Here is a 20,770-nt window from a genome sequence, read left to right as displayed (position 1 = left end):
TCTTCCTCCCCTTTGTAACTGAAGACTCATTTGTAATGCTTAATGGTGCTGGGGAGATATCCAGCATCTGTAACCTGAACAAAAAATTAAAAAGAATATAAACTAGTGAGATGAAAAGCTGAAGACAATGCCCCTCGGGGGAGTGTGGAAAGGAGGGCTACAAACAAATCTCTTTGGAATATTCTACTTCATGAAAATGTGTTTGGAGATGCAGAAAAGGCATCCTTTTGCCTAAAATGAAGGAGAAATTAATAATGAGGAATTAAAATTTGCTATCATTTCTGAATCATGTTTTGCATTCTTAGCTGATGGGGATATCCTTCAAATATTCTAGAGATTATAGAAATAGTATGCACAGATGTAGTTTTGGTAGCTTAGACACAAGTCCATCAGCTTTCCCCCTAACAACAAATAGAATGAAGAATAAAGACCAAACCAGCAGAGCTGAACAGATGGAAATTACATTCACTAGCTTGCCTGAAAAGCAAACAGTTTTCTTTTCCAGAATGCTTTTTCTCAGCAATTCCCTGTAAATCCTCCTTCCCTGGGAGAGCTGGTTACTCCTGAGATTCAAGAGCGAATTCTGTGGTATGACCTGTATGTGATATGAAGAGAAGGACAGAAAGATTGTTAGCTCCTGTAGTTGTAATGGAATTTTTTTTGGTCAATCAAATTGAATCCTTTATGTTTACAGTTGACTGACACAGCTTTCATCTGTGCTGATGAGTGGTAAGTGGCTCATACAAAAAAGTCGGACACATCTGAACTGCAGGACTACAAGAAAACTTTAATCCTGCCTACAGAATAACAGGCTTGTGTTCTGCCACTAACAAAAAAAAATTGCAGTGATATATAAAATGGCAAACGGCATTCTGAAAAAGCACAAACCTTAGCCTTGGACCTTTGAGGCATTGCCATTGCTGAGCAGGCACTAGAGGTCTATACTGCCTCCACTAGTGCCCTGCTTGGCTTGTAACACCACTCTGTGAAGTCCCTCATCTTGTGCAAAACCACACATCCCTTTAGGGAGCTGTTCCATCTGTTAGGCAGCAATCTGACTCACTGATAAGAGGCAAGCTAGACACCAAACAAAGCTCTGCAATTTCGCCTTTCCTTGGGAAGCCTCTGGAAAGCCAAAGTACTCTTCCTCCTACCCATGCTTCTCTCACATAGGGTAAGACCAGGAGAAATGCACTTCTTTGCAGATAGTCTTAGGAACCACTCACTCTCCTTCCAACTCCCAACCAGCAAAGCAGGCTGTGGCTGATCTTCCCGCACAGTGGCCAAGTTGGTTTATGGGACACATCAATTGCCAAGTCTCCTTAATGTACATTAAAGTAATTGATGTCCTTTGGTTCTGCTTTAAGTCTGGTTTATGTCAAACCCAAAGCTGTCCAAAGTCCTGGACCCTGACCCTACCAATTTGAATTCCACCCAGCAGTTTTCATCCTTCAGAGGCACTCCTGTTCTTTGGTTCATGCTTCAGGGTCTGGGAAGGATTTGTATTTCCTGCCACTTTCAGACTATGGTAAGGAAAGTCATGACAGTAGTGTTCACTTCTCCCTCCCCAGGGGAATTGTGGTGGGACAGGCAAGTGCTGCTCTAAGAGGACACTTCTGAGCCTTCACTTTTCTCAAGACTTTGGATCCAGAGGCATGATAGATTTGCTTGCCTTCCTATTGACAGCCTTTCACCCATAGGTAGTAACTCACTCACTGCACAGAAAAGGCACAGTAAGGATAGAAAAAAAATCTGTACTTACAAACAATTTCACATGAAAAATCCCATCATCCTATGTACAAACATTGCAGGAGCAGTGCAGGAGGTAATTTTTTAAAACAGACCTTTCAGTATATATCCATTGACACTTAAAGGAGGATGTCCAAGGTAAAGTGTATTCTGTGCCACTTCAGTGTCTGCACTCAGCTTTGAAACTACTTCAGGGAGGTAATGACAAAAAGCCAGTGGTCTCTATAATAAATATTAAGTGAACAAAAGAGGTTTGTTTTATATGGTGACAGTCTCACAGAGCCAGGGAGTGGTGTTAGGGAAACAGTAGCACTTGCTAAAAAAAAACATCAATTAAGCTTTTCCTTGCTCTGCCTTTTCTGGGGCAGGGTAGGCTGTTTGCCTTGCCTAGTTTATTTCATTATTACTTGGCCTTGCTACAGAGAGAAGACTAGATACAGGTAGTGCCAAGTTTCTATATTTGCTTAGAGGTTTGGTTCTAATACTCTAAGACTTAAAAGGACCCAAGCATAAGAGAGGGAAGCAGCAAGGTCCTCCAGAGTTCAGATTTTCAATGTCTACAGGAGCACTCAGTTTCTTAGCTTCAGTAATGGTCTATGGAAAATCATGCTTTACAGGATTTACATTTTTAATTCTCACATGGAAGGTGGCTCAGAGAGCTGAGACTTGGCAATATCTGCTTTTGCAGTCAGCAAATTAGTTTGTGGCTTTTCCACTTCAACAGAACTGGCTGAAAAACAAAGAAACAAAGGGCTTACCAATTTGGGAAAGCAATACTCATATCCCCTAGGAAACAGAAATTTGAAATATTCAGAAACAGCATAATTTCCTAAATCTCAGGACAAAGCAGAATTATTAACAAAGGATGATTATGTTTTTAAATTAAATATTATGTGTTTATTTTGTGTTGTCTATTTGTTGTTACTTTAACTTTTGAATTTCTCAGCATTTCAGAGAAAAATAAACCCAATCTATTTTAAACATTTAGTCACTGTTCTTTTGTCCCGCTCTTCTACAGTAAGAGTGTAGATTTTTTTTACTTGAGTTAGGGTATGATTTACCACAAAGTGAAAAAACAGTCATGTTCTTAATTGGGGCAGTTCAGCAGAAGTCGCTGATTTAGGTGGGCAGACTCAAGATGTTGGAACATTGTAGGGTGGTGAACTGCAACTCCATGATGGTGTAATGGTTTCAATGAAATAAAAATCTTTATGTTCAGCTTGGTCCCACATCATGATTTTAAGATCAATATTGCTAAACTCTGTCTGGTGTGTGGGCATACACTGATCATCTTGCGGACTTTGGGAAATATAGTGTCCTGTGGTGGGTTTGGATTCTTTGTGCTGAAAAGTTTGGAAGTTTAAAGTTTCATTCTTTAAACAGACATAGCTCCTTCAGTCCACAGTTAGTTTTATAGATTGAAACACACTTTGACATGTTTCTTTAAAATTCCCCCACTGTGCCTATAAATCAAATGATCAATTTTCTGCTGTTTTTCATAAATGCACTTAGCAACCTTTGTAGTGGAGTAGTTCATCTCAACACTCTGTTTTGGGTAACATTTTTGTATTAGCATCATCTGGAAATTTCCACTGTCTGGTCTACTTGCCTGTCCTCAGCAATTATTTGTGTACAGGACAGTGTTACAAAGTATCTGTTTACACTGCCTCTACAGGAGTGACTATCTGTTTTCCATGTTAACACTAATTTTGTGCTCTAATCTCAAGTTTAGCTATTTAAAAATAGACACAAACACTTTGTTATCACCAGGCATTTGGAAACCATTGCAAATTCAGGTAAATATCAAGACAAAATTCTTCTGTGTAGAGCACTTCTTTTACCTCTTCATGTTAAGAATGCTTTAAAATTTCTGAAGGGTACAAGAATATAGCTCATTCACTTTACTTCGCTTGTTACTAGCATAATGAATTAACCCACGTGGAAAACACAGGTGATGATCATTTGCACTGCACACAAACTTTTTGTGAGTCAAAATATGTTTCCATGTGAATTAATAGGTGGGAAAGAGAAATTCAGACTATTTCAGGACGTGCTTGTATTTGAGAACCATAACCTCTTTGATAAACACAAGGGAAAAAACACACACACTCCTCTCAAAGTATTTTATTTTTCAGCTCCATTGTAGAAGTATTTTATATACAATTTACAGTTCTGGTGTCTCTGTAGTATAAAATATGTTCCTTTTGCATTTTTTTTCAATCATTACTACTACTATTATATATATAATATCACATATAATATTTCATGCATTTTATAGTAACATCATATATTAGTTTTTACATAATAAAAATATATTCTGTATTTTGAAAGCCTGGCTCAACAAGGATGATTTATTTCACTTTAGAAAATTTTATGTATCATCTTTATTCAAATTTTCTTGGCACAAAACACTTGACTAAAAAACACAAATTTGAAAAATACTCCCACATACTTAAGCAGGGAAATAAGTGAAATCGCTGAAATTTTCTTTCTTCCAAACACTGACCCCTTTTCCAAAGATAATCAGCTACTTTCAGTCTCAAATATTGGCAAAAATGTCTTTAGCTGCAAGATCTCAGAGACAGATTCATTTCTTTCTTGGTAAAAGTCAAGCCCAGCTAGCAGCTCCACATCCCGAACACGTGCAGAATGAGCCTGGACTCTTTCTTCAACCCATTCGGAAAGTGTCTTATTTTCCTGTCAAAACAAACAAGAAGAGTGTTCAACCACATAAAAGGCCCTCTATAGTTTGGTGGCAGTGTTAGGCAGTTGCCAGTGTTTGACCTGGTCTAACAGACTAAAGGCCTCCAGTTGGTAAAACTTCTTTCAGGCTTTCCTAGGCATCTTTACAGCCTTGCTTTTAGGGATCTCAATTAAACAGAGTGAGGTGGATGTCTCTTCTACCTACCTCTCCACTTCAAAAGTGACAGATAAGAAGAATTATGCTGACATGGCAATTGTGACTTTTAAGTACAAAATGCATGAGCCACGTTTCAAACACATATGTAAAGATAGTTTTAGTTACAGCACAAATTAGCTGCTCTGCTCAGGCCAGTCAAGCAACAGCCACCTGACAACTCACAAAAAGTCCTTACAGCAGTTCAGTCTCAATTGCTGGATGGAAAGAATAGTTGCTGGTTAGACGGAGAAAACAATGGAAATGTAACCACTAATCAATCCAAAATGTTATTTTCTGTTCTTTTCCTACAAGCATTGTTTTGCAAACAGCTGGTAATTTGCTTTTTCATTAACAATATTTGCTTCTGAGGCAAATGATTCATTAAATTTATGTTACTGCCAAACATGATGAATATAAAATGAGAAGATTTGGGATTTATTGATAAACTTTAAAAATTACAGTCGATTTCTAAACTATAATGACTAATTCATTATAATAATTAGTCGACCCTCAACTACTAAAAAGATCTCACTGGGAAGTTGTGGATTATCCACATTATAAATGGGGAGACACAGAAGTTGTTTCCAAGTAGGGCAAGCTTGCACCTGTCTGGAGTTATGAGTTCAAAGTTATAAATAAACTAAGAACTGTCTGTGAAGACCAGTTTAAGTCTGTGCAGCTGTACTTGTGCAATATATACACCGAGTTTAGGAACCTTCTGCAACCAGTTTGTGGAATAGGCACTCAGCTGCCTCAACAATACATATTACACTCAGATAATGGATTTTGTTTGCTACAAGGCATAGGATTCACACTGTTAGCGGTAAGCAGAGATTTAATTTTTAATTTAATTAAAGTATGCATTTTAACTGCAGGACCATCCATCCAAATGCCTGCTGTCTAATTTCTCATAGAGGTGGAATAAGCAACGGAAGGAATTTTCTGTTAACTGAAGGGAATAAGACTCAAAGTCTTCTAATACCTCTGAAGTAAGTTTATCCTGCAGTCTTCCATAAAGATATCTCATCTCCCTGTGCTGCTGTTCTCAGCCCTTCTCAGGTGACAGCATTTCCCAGTCCTCTTATCTTACCTCCCTTTCTTCTTCCTTGCTTCCTATCAGCTCATTAGTTTCCAGCTACCTCTCCTGGTGCTCCTTGCTCTTCTGGTGATTGCTTAAACTCTCAGCTCACTCCCAGCTAGTGGGGAAGGAGTTAATTCCACAGAATGGTAAAGATTCTCTGGATGACTAGATTCCAATGGGAATCAATTCCCAAAGTTCATTGGCACACAGGAACATAGAACTATACTTACAGCACAGCTTTCAGTGTTGTCAGGTCGATGAGGAATGATAAAAGACAAAGCATCCAAGGACACTGAACAGTTCAGTGGGGTAGAGGATGTGTTCTTGCAGCTTGTCAGAATCACATAGTAATGGGTTGGGACAGGGATTTTTGTATTGTTTACATACCTACAAAACAAACATTAGTTAAGGCATTTATTGAGATATCGAGTATTAACACCACTGATGCAATTAGAAATTTATAGAATTTATCTCAGCATATATCTTTCAATACTATATGACTTAAATTTCTTTTGTAATTGAAAAAAAAATACCTGATGGGATACACAGCCTCACCATTTATTTTATGAACAGCCAAACATACATGGATTACTCTGTGTGCTACAAGCACACTGAAACACAACTGCTTAGCATGGTCAATACTCTATTTTGCCAGAGCCAGAGATCTCTACATCTGGAAGAGTCAGAATAGAGCATCATATTTGCCCTTCATTATACGAAAAATTTCAACCACGTGAATTGGAGGAGAGTGATGAGAAAATTATCTTCTGACTCCTTGCCCTTGAGAAATGCCAGAACAGCGATTTGTGGCTGTGTGCTGTAGAAACCAGCTTAGGATACTCCGTTGAAAATGTCTTTGCTGCTCTTTTCTGACTATTCTGCAAACATGGTCATCTTGTGTATAAAGAGCTGAATGTTTCCCAGGCTTTTTTGTTCAGCATTGAACAAAACACTATCACTGAAATTATTATAGTTCTTTGTATGACTGTCTAACCATGCTGACTAAAACATGCTTATTGCAAACTGGAGGCACATTATGTGGTCAACTGGGTATTACAGCATTCTGTTTGGAAGGAAGTTGTAGTCTCTCCTCCCTTCCACCCTCCTACTACGTGGCAGGCTGATTTTCCCATTCTCAAACCATTTTCATCAGATGTGGTCAAGTCTAGCCTGAATAAAACATCTCCAGTGATAGATTCAGCTGTGCAGATTTCCCAGCACCTTTCTCCTCCATAAATGCTTTTAGTCTCACAAGGTATTTTCCCTAATCTAAGGTTTTTAATTCTGTTTTTATTTCCTTGTATCCTTATTCACTGACATAAATAATTGGTCTTTGTAATTTATGTGTAAACATGTCAGATGTTGCAGTGAGCTGTGTAAGCCATAGTTATGCAAAGGTACCACTCAGGAATGTTACATTTTGCATTTCTTGTTATGTGATTCAGTGAAGGCAAACACACAAATCTGACCTTTGATGAAATACATCACTTTGAGACAATAGGAAAAAACAACAAACAGGTGAGTGAGCACAACATCAAAGTGAGAAAAACAGGCTTAAGCATGTCTTCTGCCTCTTTATAAGCCATATTCTCCCAGCATTTCTGATGCAGAGGCCCAAAATCTAGGCATCATCTTGGGAAACTAATTACTACAGACTAATTACTAGTCTGTACCTGTGCATGTGTATAGAGATACACATGTAACTGCACAGCTTTTTTACTCTTTACTCAAACTTCAACTTCCATAGGACTGTATCTGTTTGCAAGAGCACTTCCTGCTGCATGAGTAACAGTGCATGTAGGATTATAAAGAGAATACTGCATTCTCCATGATACTTCTTTCTTAGTCTTTTTAAATAATAGGGTTTTTTTGTCTGGAAACACAGTTGAAGTCATATAGAGTTTGACTTCTGGCTTTTCCATGTACTTACTTCTTAATTTCATCAGGGCTATCAAAATGGCCATCATAATTGTAATCAAACACTGGTCCACTGATAACGTTTACCCCATTCCTTTCTTTAGCATACTTCTGAAGAAGCACATTATGGAAATAGTCCCATATGTCTGTCATAAAAAGAAAATAAAAGCAAAATTAATATCAATTTAAAGTAATTCCACCACTGAAGAAAAATTGCGTATTTGTGTTTTCACTGAAGATTAATTTTAAAAAGTTCAGAACTAAACTCTTTGTTACACAAAATTTGGATTTCATCAGAAGGAATATACTCCCACTTGCCATTGAAAGAGGTGCTGTAAATGCTATTATATTCCTGCAAGGCAAATTGCACTACTGGAGTGTATATTTATTTGATCTAAAGCTGGGGCTACAAACCTACAGCTGAGAGGTCACTAATTTCTGGCTGACGTGCCTGATCAGTGTTACAAATAGTAGGAACTGACATAATGATTTTGTGAGAGGAATACTCACCTCCTGAGTGTTAGTTTAACTGTCTAGAACACATCACTAGACAATTTGGCTTATTTCACAGACGTCAATCAAGAAAATACAATTTGTAGGATATAAGATAGTGAGATTATTCAAATATTTACAACTGGCATGGCAAAAAAACCCTGACAGGTTTGGGGCATTGAGGGCATCTCCTATTGATTTAGCTATTGCTTATGGTCTATAGAAACTTCTTGTTGTTTTCCTTGAAAAATTGGATTTTTCACATTCTGTGATATACTTGGAAGATTAAGGACACTTAGGTCTTCTGGATCTCTAGTTTTTAATATGAGTGAATGAATAAATGAGGTCTGAATGTATTAGAAAGGTAGTTACATAATCGGGCTTTTCCCAACTTTTTCCTTACACAATTCCTCTTTTTATGCATTTTCTAAGAAAATTAGCCTAGGCCTAAGAGTAAAATAGGATCATAAGCCATTATAAAAAAAATTCTTATCAATGATTACAAACAAATGTGAGTCAGGCTGGATGGGAAGAGCTTACCACTCTGGCATAATAAAAAACATCTATTATAGAAATAGTATTGCAAGATTAATATTGTTGAGGTCTTCTCTTCAGATTTTGAAAAAAAAAAAAGTGCCATTTGCATTCACCTTGAGCATTTTCCCAAGGGAAATTTTTATGAGAGTTTCATAGCTAACATTTCGTGTTGGGACAGCCCGGAGGAGATGACGAGCAAATTCAAAAGCAAACAGGTAAGCAGAGATAAGCAGAAATCAGGTAAGACTACACAAAGAAAAAAAAACATATAATTGTGCTATAAATTTTCAAACATCTACTCTTAAAATGTTTTAAGTACATTACAACATCTGGATATACAGCAGGCCATGGACTTAATACTTTAAAATTTTGTAATAGCTTTATCAAATCCAGAACAACAATTATAGAGAATTAATCATAATTAATCAAAATTTTGCAACCTACCTTTGAAAGCTTTATACATGGGAACAATATTGCTGGTGAGTAAGGCATCATACTGTTCAAGATCAGATGAATTGTAGTCTATATAAAAAGAGCAAAATATAAGTGAATGGAATACTATACAAAGACCAATTGATTCATATGTCACTATAAATTGTAGGTACATGTAATTCAACTACATGTTACATTTGAGCATGAATGTATGATCCTACTACAAACATATCTCCAAATTTCTTCAAGAAATCTACTCAATAAATAATAACTACCAAATTTGAAAATAGGAAACGAATATTTATACAGAGGAAGAGAGACAGCCTTTCCTTCCAACCCTTTACATCATTCCAACCAGTTTTCATCACATTCAAGTTGTTCCATGTCTAAAAAAACCCTTAAATATTCTAAACCAAAAATATTTAGTTACAAGTAGCAGCTGCCCTACTTTTGGTCAATCTGCAAATACTGGAAACCTTTTTCTGCCCAATATGCTGATCCAAAGAAGTTTGTTTTGGTGTTTGGGTATATGTTTAAACAAAAACCCACATCCAGCTGATTAAGACTTTCTAAGGTCTCTATAAAAAGAACCATGCTCACTGGGAGGATAGAGGAAACTGTGGGTCAAGGTCAGCCCTTCTGGGTAGTCAGAACAATTTTGGCTCCAAGCAGCAGGGATTCTAACATCAGGCCGCAGACAGTCTGAAACAGTGGGAGGAAGAGGAGATGTGTTTTCCTGTGAAAAGGAAAAAAAAAAATCTTACACCCACGGCTGTGGCTAAGCCAATGCTTTGTATGGTTTTAACTTTCTAGAATGGACTTCATTGAATCTTCTCCTATTTTCATAGTGAATCAGGTCAATGCAAGTAATGGACACTAATGTTTTCTGGGTAGTGTTTTCCTCTACTTCTGTTTTTAGGTAATTCAGGGAAATCCGTATGCACCGTGTAAAACTGGAGCAGCAAAATAAGTTTACACCTTAGGCAAAAATGGATTTCACATTTGACTCACTCGTCACTTTTACATATTTCTGGAAACACAAACTCGATGTCACATCCTCCTGGAAAGCAGCTAGTGTATAAAAATGACACTATCACCTCATCTTAGCATCTGAGGATGCAGTCCCCATAAGAATTTGTGCTGCTGAAGAGTTACAGATAAAGAAATCCACAGTAAATTTGGAACATTTTACTGGCATTAGTAATGTTACCAAAATATGAAAACATGGCCAAAAGTGATTCTGATGAATAATAATTCTGTATAATTCTTTCTATAACCTTCACTTTTTTCTACAACCTTTTCTACACACTTTTTCATAATTTTACTAAAACATTAAACCATCTGAATATGCTTTTTTGCGTTTAACTCTTTTTTTCATCCTCATTTACATGTAATATTTTCATTTTGGTGAGACTGGAATATATTTTGCATTATACCTTTATAAACAGAAGTTGAACATCTAATTTGATTTTCGGTACTTTATTTGTTTTGATCAATTAAAACCAAGCAAAAAAACACCAAACTGTAATGTTCTTCTTGTGCCTCTTTTTACTCCTTGATTTAATTTCTTCAGTTACTTTTATCAGAATTCAAGTAGATGCCATATTATGGTCAGGTTGCATTTTAATGGAAAACATATATACCACATGGAATGAAATAAAAAAGACAAAAGTCTTCCTTTAACTCCTGAGCAGATCATGTGTCAAAAAAAAATCCAACCAAAGAAACAAAAAAATGAAAAAAATCATTTATCACCAACTTGGCTCCTTCTATTTCAGGTCAAAGAATTATAATGTCTCCTGAAGAAAGTAGTTAAAACTAAAAATTGGCTGTGCCTATCACATCATGAATTGTCCTTTTCGATGTGATTTATTACTTTTTGATGAGCCAGTAATTAATGTCAAGAAGCAACAGTTATTTGCATTACATAACAGAATTTAAGCATCTGCTGTGGTCTCCTATGTCAAATTCAGCCCCCTTCAGGTGTGTTTGTCTTTTTGCAAGAAAATGTGCCTTCCTCCCTGGAAGATGAGTATAAAACCTTGAGAAAACTAATGTCCTTCAATCTTAAATTTTATTTATTCCTGAGAGTAATCAGTAATCAAAATGCTCACATCTTTTATTTAAGATCTGCAAGTGCATGTTATTCAACCAGCTTCAAAACTTCCAAATCACACAAAAACCCAGCCTGCATTACCTAGTTTATTCACTTCTTTATAGCTAGATAATGATGAGATATATCCCAACTTACAAATTGTGTAAAGCATTGCACAGGCTGCTTTCAAACACAATTAACCCAGCGTGCAATAAAAATTCTGTAGAAAGGGCAACTTTCTGTCATTCCCAAGTATTGCAGCCAAACCTTACCATCAAAGGCATTAGCTCTCTCCCTCTGTCCTTCCACAGGTGTTATACTTTACAAAGCCTATTCCTCTCGATTAGCACATATAATAAAAATCATCGTGTCAGCTTACTGTGCAAGGTAAGTCAGTGTGTGAGCTCTTACACTCAGAGCCTTTCACTGCTGTGTCTCTGACACTATTCAGATGGAATTTATGATTTCCTGTTCTTTCTGCAGAAAACATACATCACTGTATTAGAGTCTGCTGTGACCTATATCCCCCAACACTTCAGTCTCAGTCATTCACTGCTTCCCACAATGTTGCATAAACTACTATAAGAAACTCTTGCAAAATACATATTTCTCTTAATTTAGATGTTAAGTTGAGCAAGAACTTTCTTTATACACTTCAAGTATCTGAAGGGGACCTACAGGAAAGCCAGAGAGGGATTCTTGGTCAGGAATTGCACTGATAAGACAAGGAGCACTGGGTACAAATTGAAAGAGAGGAAATTTAGGTTAGATATTAGGAAGAATTTTTTTCACGTAAGGGTTGTGAGACACTGGAACTAGTTGCCTGGGGAGGTTGTAGATGCCCCAACCCTGGCAGTGTTCAAAGCTGGGTTGGATAAGGCCTTGAGGACTCTGGTCTAGTGGGAGGTGTCCCTGTCCATGGCAGGGCTGGATTGGAATTAAATTATCTTAAAGGTCCATTTCAACCCTTTAAACTTCCATGATTCTTTGCTAACTGAGAATTTGTTTTCAACAAAGGAAAATGTCTGAAAAGTTATTTGGGTTTTTGAGCTGTTCTAAAGCTCAATATTAAGAAGACTGCAGCTCTGATGGGACTTTTCAATCTTTTCAAAGCAAAATCAGACAAAAAATACGCCCACACTTAAACAGTTTTTGATTGAGTAATGCACTTTCATTGAAAGGTTTAAGGGCAGATCTTCAAACATGAAGTATAAACAGTCCTTGTTGAAATGGACATTTGTTTAAATTACTTTTAGCCTTCTTAGGATTGGATTCGTGATACTTCAACCAAGATAGTGAAGAATCAGCAGAAAGCATGGAGTGAAACTTTCTGAAATACTATCATTTTAGCAGCATACATTTGATTAAAATAATTTCTTCATATTTGTACTGATGAAATAAGAAATCACATAGACATCAATAACAGTCCTCTTCAGACAGAAGACTCAATATAGAAACTATTTCCTCAAGGCAACTTAGAAAAAGGGTCAAATTATTAGGGCAAGTAAGCCCATGAATGTCCATTTGTTTACTGACCCTGAAAACTCAAACAGTTTATTCTGGATCTGCATACCCTTGAACACTCAGAGGTTCATTCAACTATAATTACATTTTTCAGAAATTATATCACGTAACAGAGAGCAAAGAACACACAGAAATATGCACTAGTGCAAACTGTCTTATAGAGTTGCATAGAGGGTATTTAATAGGAAAAAGATCATGGTACTCATCGGAAAGCTTAAAACTTCTGATTTGGGGAATCACAGCCTGCTTTTCCACAGGAACTGACAGGAGAGATGGAGAATCGTCTTGCCAGCATATCCCTTTTGCAGGACAGGCTTAATAGAACCAGCTCACCAGCAGCTCTACTCTCCTATATCTTTTGTGTCCCTAACAAATGGTCATTCCCACTTCTCAAAACTTTATTTTAAGATAGCTAAAAGTTAAATGATATCAAAGACATTTTTTCTGACACAAGTGCCTTAGTCAAATGACATCCACCAGCCATTAAACAGGGTTCCTGATGAATGGACCACGTTAGATCCCATATTTAAGAGTAGTAGAGATATTTGACAACCTACAGGCTTATTCACAGTGTATGCAGTCCACAGTGGCATCCGGATATCATAGCTGTATCCACTCACATACTGATGATGGGAAAGGAGGCAGTAGACCTTTTCCTTCTGAAGAACTTTGGGTCTCCCATATGGCAAATGAGATGCGCTTGCCTTCTTTACTAAAATTTAAATAATAATTATTGATTTATCCTTCTATAACATTTTGGATGGCACAAGGGGTTAAGAGAGCAGGCAAAAATTGTCAACTAAAACTTTAGCAAATACAAATAGATCCAACAGTAAACCTAGTCATGTGGTTCTTTAGGCTTATAAGTAGAATAAAAAATGTAGAAAATAGTTTTCATATTATATTTAATGGACAAAAGTCAATAAAATGTATCAGACTTTCAAACTCTTGTTTCTTTGAAATTTCATACCAATGCAAATATTTTGAATTTATCTTGCCAGTGGAGTGAAATTTACATCTTATTTGACTAGGAGGCATTACAATGCTTCCCAAAATTTCCAGAAAGCCCATAAAAAATAAAAAAAAAAGTAGAAAGAAGTATCTATGGGAATTTTTGATCAGAGAAAGGTAAAGTTATGGATGCAGGGTAAGGAACAAGAGTTATGTCACATAGCCTGACAGTTCTCAGATTTTCTTCAAGATCACTGAAATCTTCATGGTTTTCTCCAAAATTTTAATGGGACTCAGATCCTATTCCTATTTACACATGTTGCTATAACAGAGTCCCTTAGCATTTTTTTAAGAAATGAAAAGGAAAACTTTTAAAAAGAGATGCTTCTGACCCGATTTTACTACTTCAATTTCATTTGTAATTAATGTTGCAAAAATTCCCACTGAAACCAGTGACATAAAATATAAACCAGGTGTGGATTTTAAAATACTGCTGCTCTTTTCATTTTTTGCTACTTACTTTCTTCTGTGGTGAGATTTAACCTCTCATTTAGCTGTTCTGGTGACTCAGTGGGAATCTGTAAAAAGTCAGAGATTTGTTCAAAATGAATCCATTGTTTTGGAAAAAAATAAAGAAAGCAGAACACACTTGACAAAGATGATTAAAAGATACCAGAAACCCCTATTTACTTGTGCACATTTGCATCCCAGGTCATCTGTAGGAGTCAGACTGGAAACTGGACATAAAGAGGGAGATGAGACTTCCTTTGGATGTGAAGGATTGTAAAAGGGTTTCTTTAAGAGGTGATTCAAGCTGCCGTGTGTTCCATTGTTTTCTGCTGGTGCTATATGCAGCAAATCTGTTGAAACATTCAAAATTTGTAAACATAATATAAGACTAAAACAGTATTTTTAAAAGTTATTATCTTTCCAAATCTATTAATTTCCTAGTAATTTTTAAAGGTAGAAGAAATAGCTTATTCCATTATTTAAACTATTACAGTAACTACTCCCACCAATTTGCAGTTTTCTAGATCTGAAGGTTCTTTGCTATCTTCCACGGCATCAAGATTTAGTAACTATAAATTTGAGTAGTTTTATACATTGTCACAACATTCACAAGATTAGACACTTCAATGCCAAGTATAAATGTTATTGCAAGTACATCACATTGTGAAACCTAGTAACCTATTGCATTTTTGTGTGATGCTTTAATCCATATTTTCTGAGGCTCATGCTTCCTAATTGGGCACTGCTGGGACCTCAATTGTCCATCCTAAGTTATGAGCAAGAGCAGATACTCTCTACAAGATTCTTATCTACAATTCCACAGGCATCAGTTTGACAGCAAACCCACATGGCAGGTGTGGTTCCCTCTGATTCTTTAGTAATACTAGAACTTTATAGTCTAAAGTACTGGATTGTTTCTACTCACCACACATAAGGTTGTAAACCTCAATGTTTTCAAAAGCATCCACTTCTGTTTTCTCTTTAAAGCTTGGGCCATATGCTAAGAATATAGCCTAGATTGTAATAGTAATAATAAAAAAAATAGTTACCTAAAGGAAACCAAAGTCAAAACCAATTCAGTTGCACTTCATGAAAACTGGGACAATGGAACAAAATACAGTCTTTTCACAGTCACAGAAGTTAAAAGTACAGGATTATTGTGGTAAGGAAGGCAATTTTCTGCCATTGCACATAATTTGAAGAAAAATGCAAAGCAAAAATTCCCATTTTAAACTCTATAATGAATCTCATTTGGTTTTGGGGTGTCTTTTAAGTACCTGTTGCACTCTGAAGTCTTTGGGTCACTTAAGAGTCTATGGCCATGGTTAAAGCAAGGAGCAGGGAACTGCAGAGGCCCATTGCAACCTCAGCAGAGACCTGCATCTGTACCACCAATGGCTGGGCAGCCCTTCTGGAGCCTGCAAAAGCCTTGTGGCAGAACACTGATACTAGGTACAGACTCACAAGAGTTTCTATTGCTTTGTGAGCTCCTGAGCTGCCTGCCAGGAGATACGGGAAACATGACTAACAGGACAATGATCTGTTCTAAAATAATATTACGTGTTCATAACAGAAAAGGAATTTTCAGTTTATTATAGAAAGATGAAAAGTTGCTCCTTTTGTAAAAAAAAAAAAAAAAAAAAAAAAAAGCATCAGTTGTGGCACCCGTGCAAGGTTATTTATTATTAAGGCTTCCAAGGTGACCAGAATTTACCTTTTCTTTCCATACAAACATTCCTTCAACTGACATTTGGTTTTAACATAGTTGTAAAGATCTAGAAGGATCTGATTCTTAGGCACAGAATATGGGACTTAAAGTGGCATGCTTGACCTTAGCTAAAGGTTCACATCACAGAAAGTACATGAAACACCAAAAGCTCAAGACCTCAAAATATTTTCAGAAGTGAAAATGAGATGAAACTGTAACATAGGCTATAGTAACACACAGTATAGCTAATTAGTTTTTTGTACTGGTGACATGATTAACTCTTGTAAGATAAGCAGAGACAATGAGATTTAGTTTATTTGAGCATACAGGCTTCCAGATGCTCAGATGACCTCCCAGAGCCTATGGAGATTTTTTTGGTCATTGCCTCAGTGGAAGAATGAAAGAACGAAAGAATTCAGCAGCTAAACATGGTAGACTTGGTTTACTGCAGTCTACCTGTCTCCAAGGTAAGGTAAGGTAAGCCCAGACTGTTTTTACTACAGGACCCCAAAGAAACAGGCCTTGTACACATTGATGAAAGGCAATACAAATATTTGGACCTACTACGTGTTTACAGTTTACGTGTCATGTGGCCAGAAAAGAAAAACTGCACTGCAAAAACTGTCATTGTTCTGTATTCTGCTGATTTACCTGGCACATGATGAGTTTGTATATAAGAAAGTGCAAGAATAGAATAGAATAGAAATCTTCTTACCTCCATGCTTTTGAATTCATTGTTATAGCCATGGTTACCTCCATCACAAAATGTGTAACTTTCATCCCTAAGGAGAAACCATCATAGAGTGTAAATAAAACTGGCACAAATAGAAGCACTTAATAGCAGTCATTGTGGCTCACAGACTCGATCATTCCTTGAGAATCGACTCTGCCATCATATTGCAGCATTTATGGCTCATCATAACATTCATTTCTATGAAGACCTCTTTCTCCTCTAACAGAAATTGCTCTGGATGGGAATAAATTATCCTAGCTGGCTATGAGTGTACAGTGAAACAATATTTTCAAAGCAAATTGAAAAAATGGCTATTTTTGAACTGAGGCCTTTACCTAGCTACAGGTTGCAGAACAAGTGTCACCTGTTTTGGAAAAATTCCTAGTTATATTCTTTGGCATTTTAACAGAAAGCTTACAACGGGAGAACTGCTGTTAGCCTCTCTGGAATAATATAAATAAGACTGCAAGGGATTTTGCCTTACAAGACAATGCATTTTCATCATAGATTCTGAAGGGTGAAGAGACCTGGATAATGTAGGAATGGGTTATAGAATTAGCAACACAACAGAATATTCTGACATAGTGACTAACACTTATTTTTATCTACCCATTGCTAAGACACATGGAAAAATGAAGAGATAGTCACCCCACACCAATCCAATGAACAGTTGTAATGTGCAGGTATCGGTATCCTGTTTTCAGAGGCCCAAGAACATTTGAACACAGTGTAAAATAGGGTGATCATAAAATTTTTTTTCAGTGCACATTTCTTTTTGTTCGTCCTGGACAGCTATTTGGTTTCACCAAAACAACCATGTTTCCTTTTTATACAGAGTATGATTTTAACTGTAACATGGAAATGTAACAAGTCTAAAGCAAAAAAAGGAAATGAAGCATCTGTGAAGGAAATTTAAGGGATGAGAGTGGCATGAAAAAACCAGCATAAAAATCACACAAATTATGTTACCTCACAGCCAGCCACTGTCGATCCACCATAAGATGAACTTTATCAATACGAATGTTGTTAGCATAGTGGAATCGTTTGGGCAAGTCAGGGGTCAGGTAGGGCTTGAAGTGCTGAGGGGATCTTCTGCACTGTGCAAGAGAAAAGAGTCCAGTCATGAGTTTGCTCAGTTTCAAAACACCACCCATCATTCAAAATTATCACAAATATCTTAGTAATAGGAATGCAAGCACAAAGCCCATTATTCACAGATAGCTTCTCGCATGACCTGCAGGTGTCATTTTTGGCCCCTATACAAGCAATACAAGGAAAAGCCACACTTTTTTTGAACGCTCTGAAAATAGACTACATTCAATTTGTATATCAAGTGCACAGATACTGTGATAAAAGTACATCTAAGGCTTAAAGACACTCAGTAGAACTGTTTAGTCTATATTTCCATACTAATGCCATTGGCATCTTGTTGGTAAGATTACACTTCACAAGAGAAAGTTCCCTGGCAGTTTATTTCTGCCACCTTCTGTCACTTTACCATTCAATAAATAACAAAGGAAGCCAAGCAGACACAATTTAGCACAGTCTAGGGTTTTAGCTTCAAGCCTGAGCATGTAAATGTCCATTGCTCAGCTGTTAGCTAAAGGTCTTATCTTTTACACCCACATTTAGTGTGTTCATATAACTGCTGCATTAGCAGGCGTGCCATGGAAGAGCTTGGAATTGTGAGCCTAATGATAAACATATGACATACTGCAAAGACATAACAATAAATGGCCATTAGAAGCCGTTCCAGCTGGCTGCAAGCATCATGGCAAAGTTTCAGAAGTGTTGCTCCAGATCAGGAATCCTGCACTGGGATAACCCAGAATATCTAAAATGCTGAAGGAAGAGCTGCTAGGAAGCTGGATAGGCCACATAAGTGGACCTGTTTTACTACACAGGCTGTGCAAACTATACCATGCTTGGAGTCTGGTCTGACATCTTCACTTCTAAATACTAGAATTGTATGCTCTGCACAGGATACAGACTTTAACATGTGACACGGGAGTAACTGTGCATCAGTAGTCATCAAAGAAGTACAGAGGAATCCAGGAACATGAAAAATAAGAATTCAGTGTGTTTGCTAGCCTGGAAGAAGAGGTCTAATTAAAAGGAAAAATAGAGGAAATCAGCATATGACTTACGTCTATCAATTAGCAATAAATATAAAACACACAACTCCCTTCTCTGCAAAAACCCCTCATTCTAATAACTTGACAGGGACAAAATACACCAACCATTTATGAAGAGAAATGGAAAGAGGACATATCCTGGTACCAGGCTATTCCCATAAAGTGCAAGATGTCATGTCTCTGTAACTATTAGCAGTAGCAGTTTCAGCTGAGGTTGAGAACATGCGGATTGTGATATTCCCCTCATACCAATGCTCTTTGATGCGACAGACTCCACCTCATAAAGCGAGGTGGGCGATGTAGCACTGAGAAAAAAAGAGCTAGCTCCTTTTTTTAAAAAAAGAAGAAAGCTCCTTCAGCTATTCCCAGCCATTGAGCCTATTCCCGTAAGTTTAACAGGTTAACGGGAGACCTCTAGTGGAGATTTATCGCAAGCATATCCATCCGGGAGCCCAGGATTTTGACAAACTGAGAGCATTTTTATAAATGTACCACAACACCTGTCTACTGCTTAGCACAGGACAAGCCACAGAATAGAAAACAAACTGGCAATGAAGAAAACAAGGGGAATTTATGACGGCACACTGAGAGCAAGCAGTTTAAATGTTAAACTCAGTGTAAATTGTAAAAGGAAAGAAATACACATAGACAACTGTCCTACAATTGTTTTAGTTTGGCCAGCACACCATTCCCAAATGTATTAATGTATATCTTGAACATTACAAAAAAGTGACAGAGACTGAATTATCTGTCTAAAAAAGTATAAGAGGAAAGAACCATGCACTGTCACATCACCCTTTAATAAAAGAAATACGTTTTATCTTCTTTTGGTTGGAACTGTTCTGCACTTCTTTGCTTGTATCCTTCAGAAGCCAGCTGTCAAAGTGTGCCCACATGGGAGACACTGGCAAGCTTGCACCTGCCCTCAAGTGCTACATCTATTCAGCATGGCTCAGTTCCAAGCAGAATTAGCAGTACGGGGCCCTGTCATGGTGCAGCATATGTAAGAGCACTGCAACTATTTCAGTGATATGTCAAAAGATCCTAAGAGAGTCATACTGCCTGATGCCAAAGGCCCATCTTGCCTAGTACTCTGTTTCAAATCAGGTCTCCAAAATTCCTAGAATCAGACACTTAGAGAAAGTGTGTAAGAACAAGCCAAGTATTGCATGAAGTTTCTTTCTCATACCTGCTTAGTTTCTTCTAGGCTTCAGAGAATTTTAAGTCAGATGTTCCTAACGGATCAGATCTAAAAGCCCTTACAGGGCTGTCCTGCATTAATGTGCCTAAAATCCCCCCTCCTACTTATACTTCCAGCCTCTACAACACTTTGTGGCAATGTACTCTACAATGTCATTATTTCTTGTGTGGAAAAGTTACTTTAGCCTAGCCTGAGTGCAGCACATCCAGTGCTAACAGATGCCTATTGCCTAAAGCATCTCTGTGCTGTATTCTCTTCTATCATGAAGATATACCCAAGTTTCTGCCCCTGAAGTCAGCCTCTTCTCTTTCAAAGAGAAGTACAGAACAATTTATTTCTGAACACAGATCCCCTGTGGCAAACCTTTGTGAATCATCTTTGAACAACTTCCAGAACTGCCTCCCAAGGTACACTGGAGTCAGTACACTATTTAAACTGGCACCATAGTCTCATTTTTTTACAAACTGTGTTTTTTCCTCAGATTCCTATTAAGAGTAGCTATGAGTAAAAGTTATGAGAATATTTACTCACTGTGAGGTTTTTAACGATTCCTTCTGAGTCAACTGTTAGAAAGAAAAGATGAATTAACACGTTTGAATGGCTGAAGGACAAAGCCTCATGACAAAAACTTACACATGCTTTTTGTCTATAAAGTTGGTTTTCTTTATTAGCTTGTGAAGATAGTGGTAACTGTAGCCTTCCACATGTAGAAGTGTTATGTTTCCAATGGTAACTGCCTGTAAAGTGTGCCTGTGGAAGTAACTAGAACACTAGAACTTTGGGTACATCAGGGCAGACTGTAGAAA

At 37.2% G+C, this 20,770-nt stretch overlaps 1 protein-coding gene across 1 annotated transcript in view; it reads right to left on the bottom strand.

The window, feature by feature from the left end:
• Positions 1-3,737: 3,737 nt before the first annotated feature.
• ENPP3 (ectonucleotide pyrophosphatase/phosphodiesterase 3) overlaps positions 3,738-20,770 on the bottom strand; it is a 35,375-nt gene continuing 18,342 nt past the window's right edge. Inside the window, exons 14-25 of the mRNA XM_038130982.1 lie at positions 20,496-20,527; positions 17,598-17,725; positions 16,611-16,677; positions 15,113-15,200; positions 14,368-14,537; positions 14,198-14,255; positions 13,284-13,438; positions 9,708-9,843; positions 9,120-9,197; positions 7,660-7,792; positions 5,960-6,116; positions 3,738-4,446 (exon numbers count right to left, since the gene is read on the bottom strand). Of these exons, the coding sequence (XP_037986910.1) occupies positions 4,273-4,446; positions 5,960-6,116; positions 7,660-7,792; positions 9,120-9,197; positions 9,708-9,843; positions 13,284-13,438; positions 14,198-14,255; positions 14,368-14,537; positions 15,113-15,200; positions 16,611-16,677; positions 17,598-17,725; positions 20,496-20,527 (1,376 nt within the window). The 3' untranslated portion in view covers positions 3,738-4,272. The remainder of the gene's footprint in view (positions 4,447-5,959; positions 6,117-7,659; positions 7,793-9,119; positions 9,198-9,707; positions 9,844-13,283; positions 13,439-14,197; positions 14,256-14,367; positions 14,538-15,112; positions 15,201-16,610; positions 16,678-17,597; positions 17,726-20,495; positions 20,528-20,770) is intronic.

Source organism: Motacilla alba, chromosome 3, assembly GCF_015832195.1.
Source record: "Motacilla alba alba isolate MOTALB_02 chromosome 3, Motacilla_alba_V1.0_pri, whole genome shotgun sequence".
NCBI lineage: Eukaryota > Metazoa > Chordata > Aves > Passeriformes > Motacillidae > Motacilla > Motacilla alba.
This window is presented reverse-complemented; position numbering and strand designations above follow the sequence as displayed.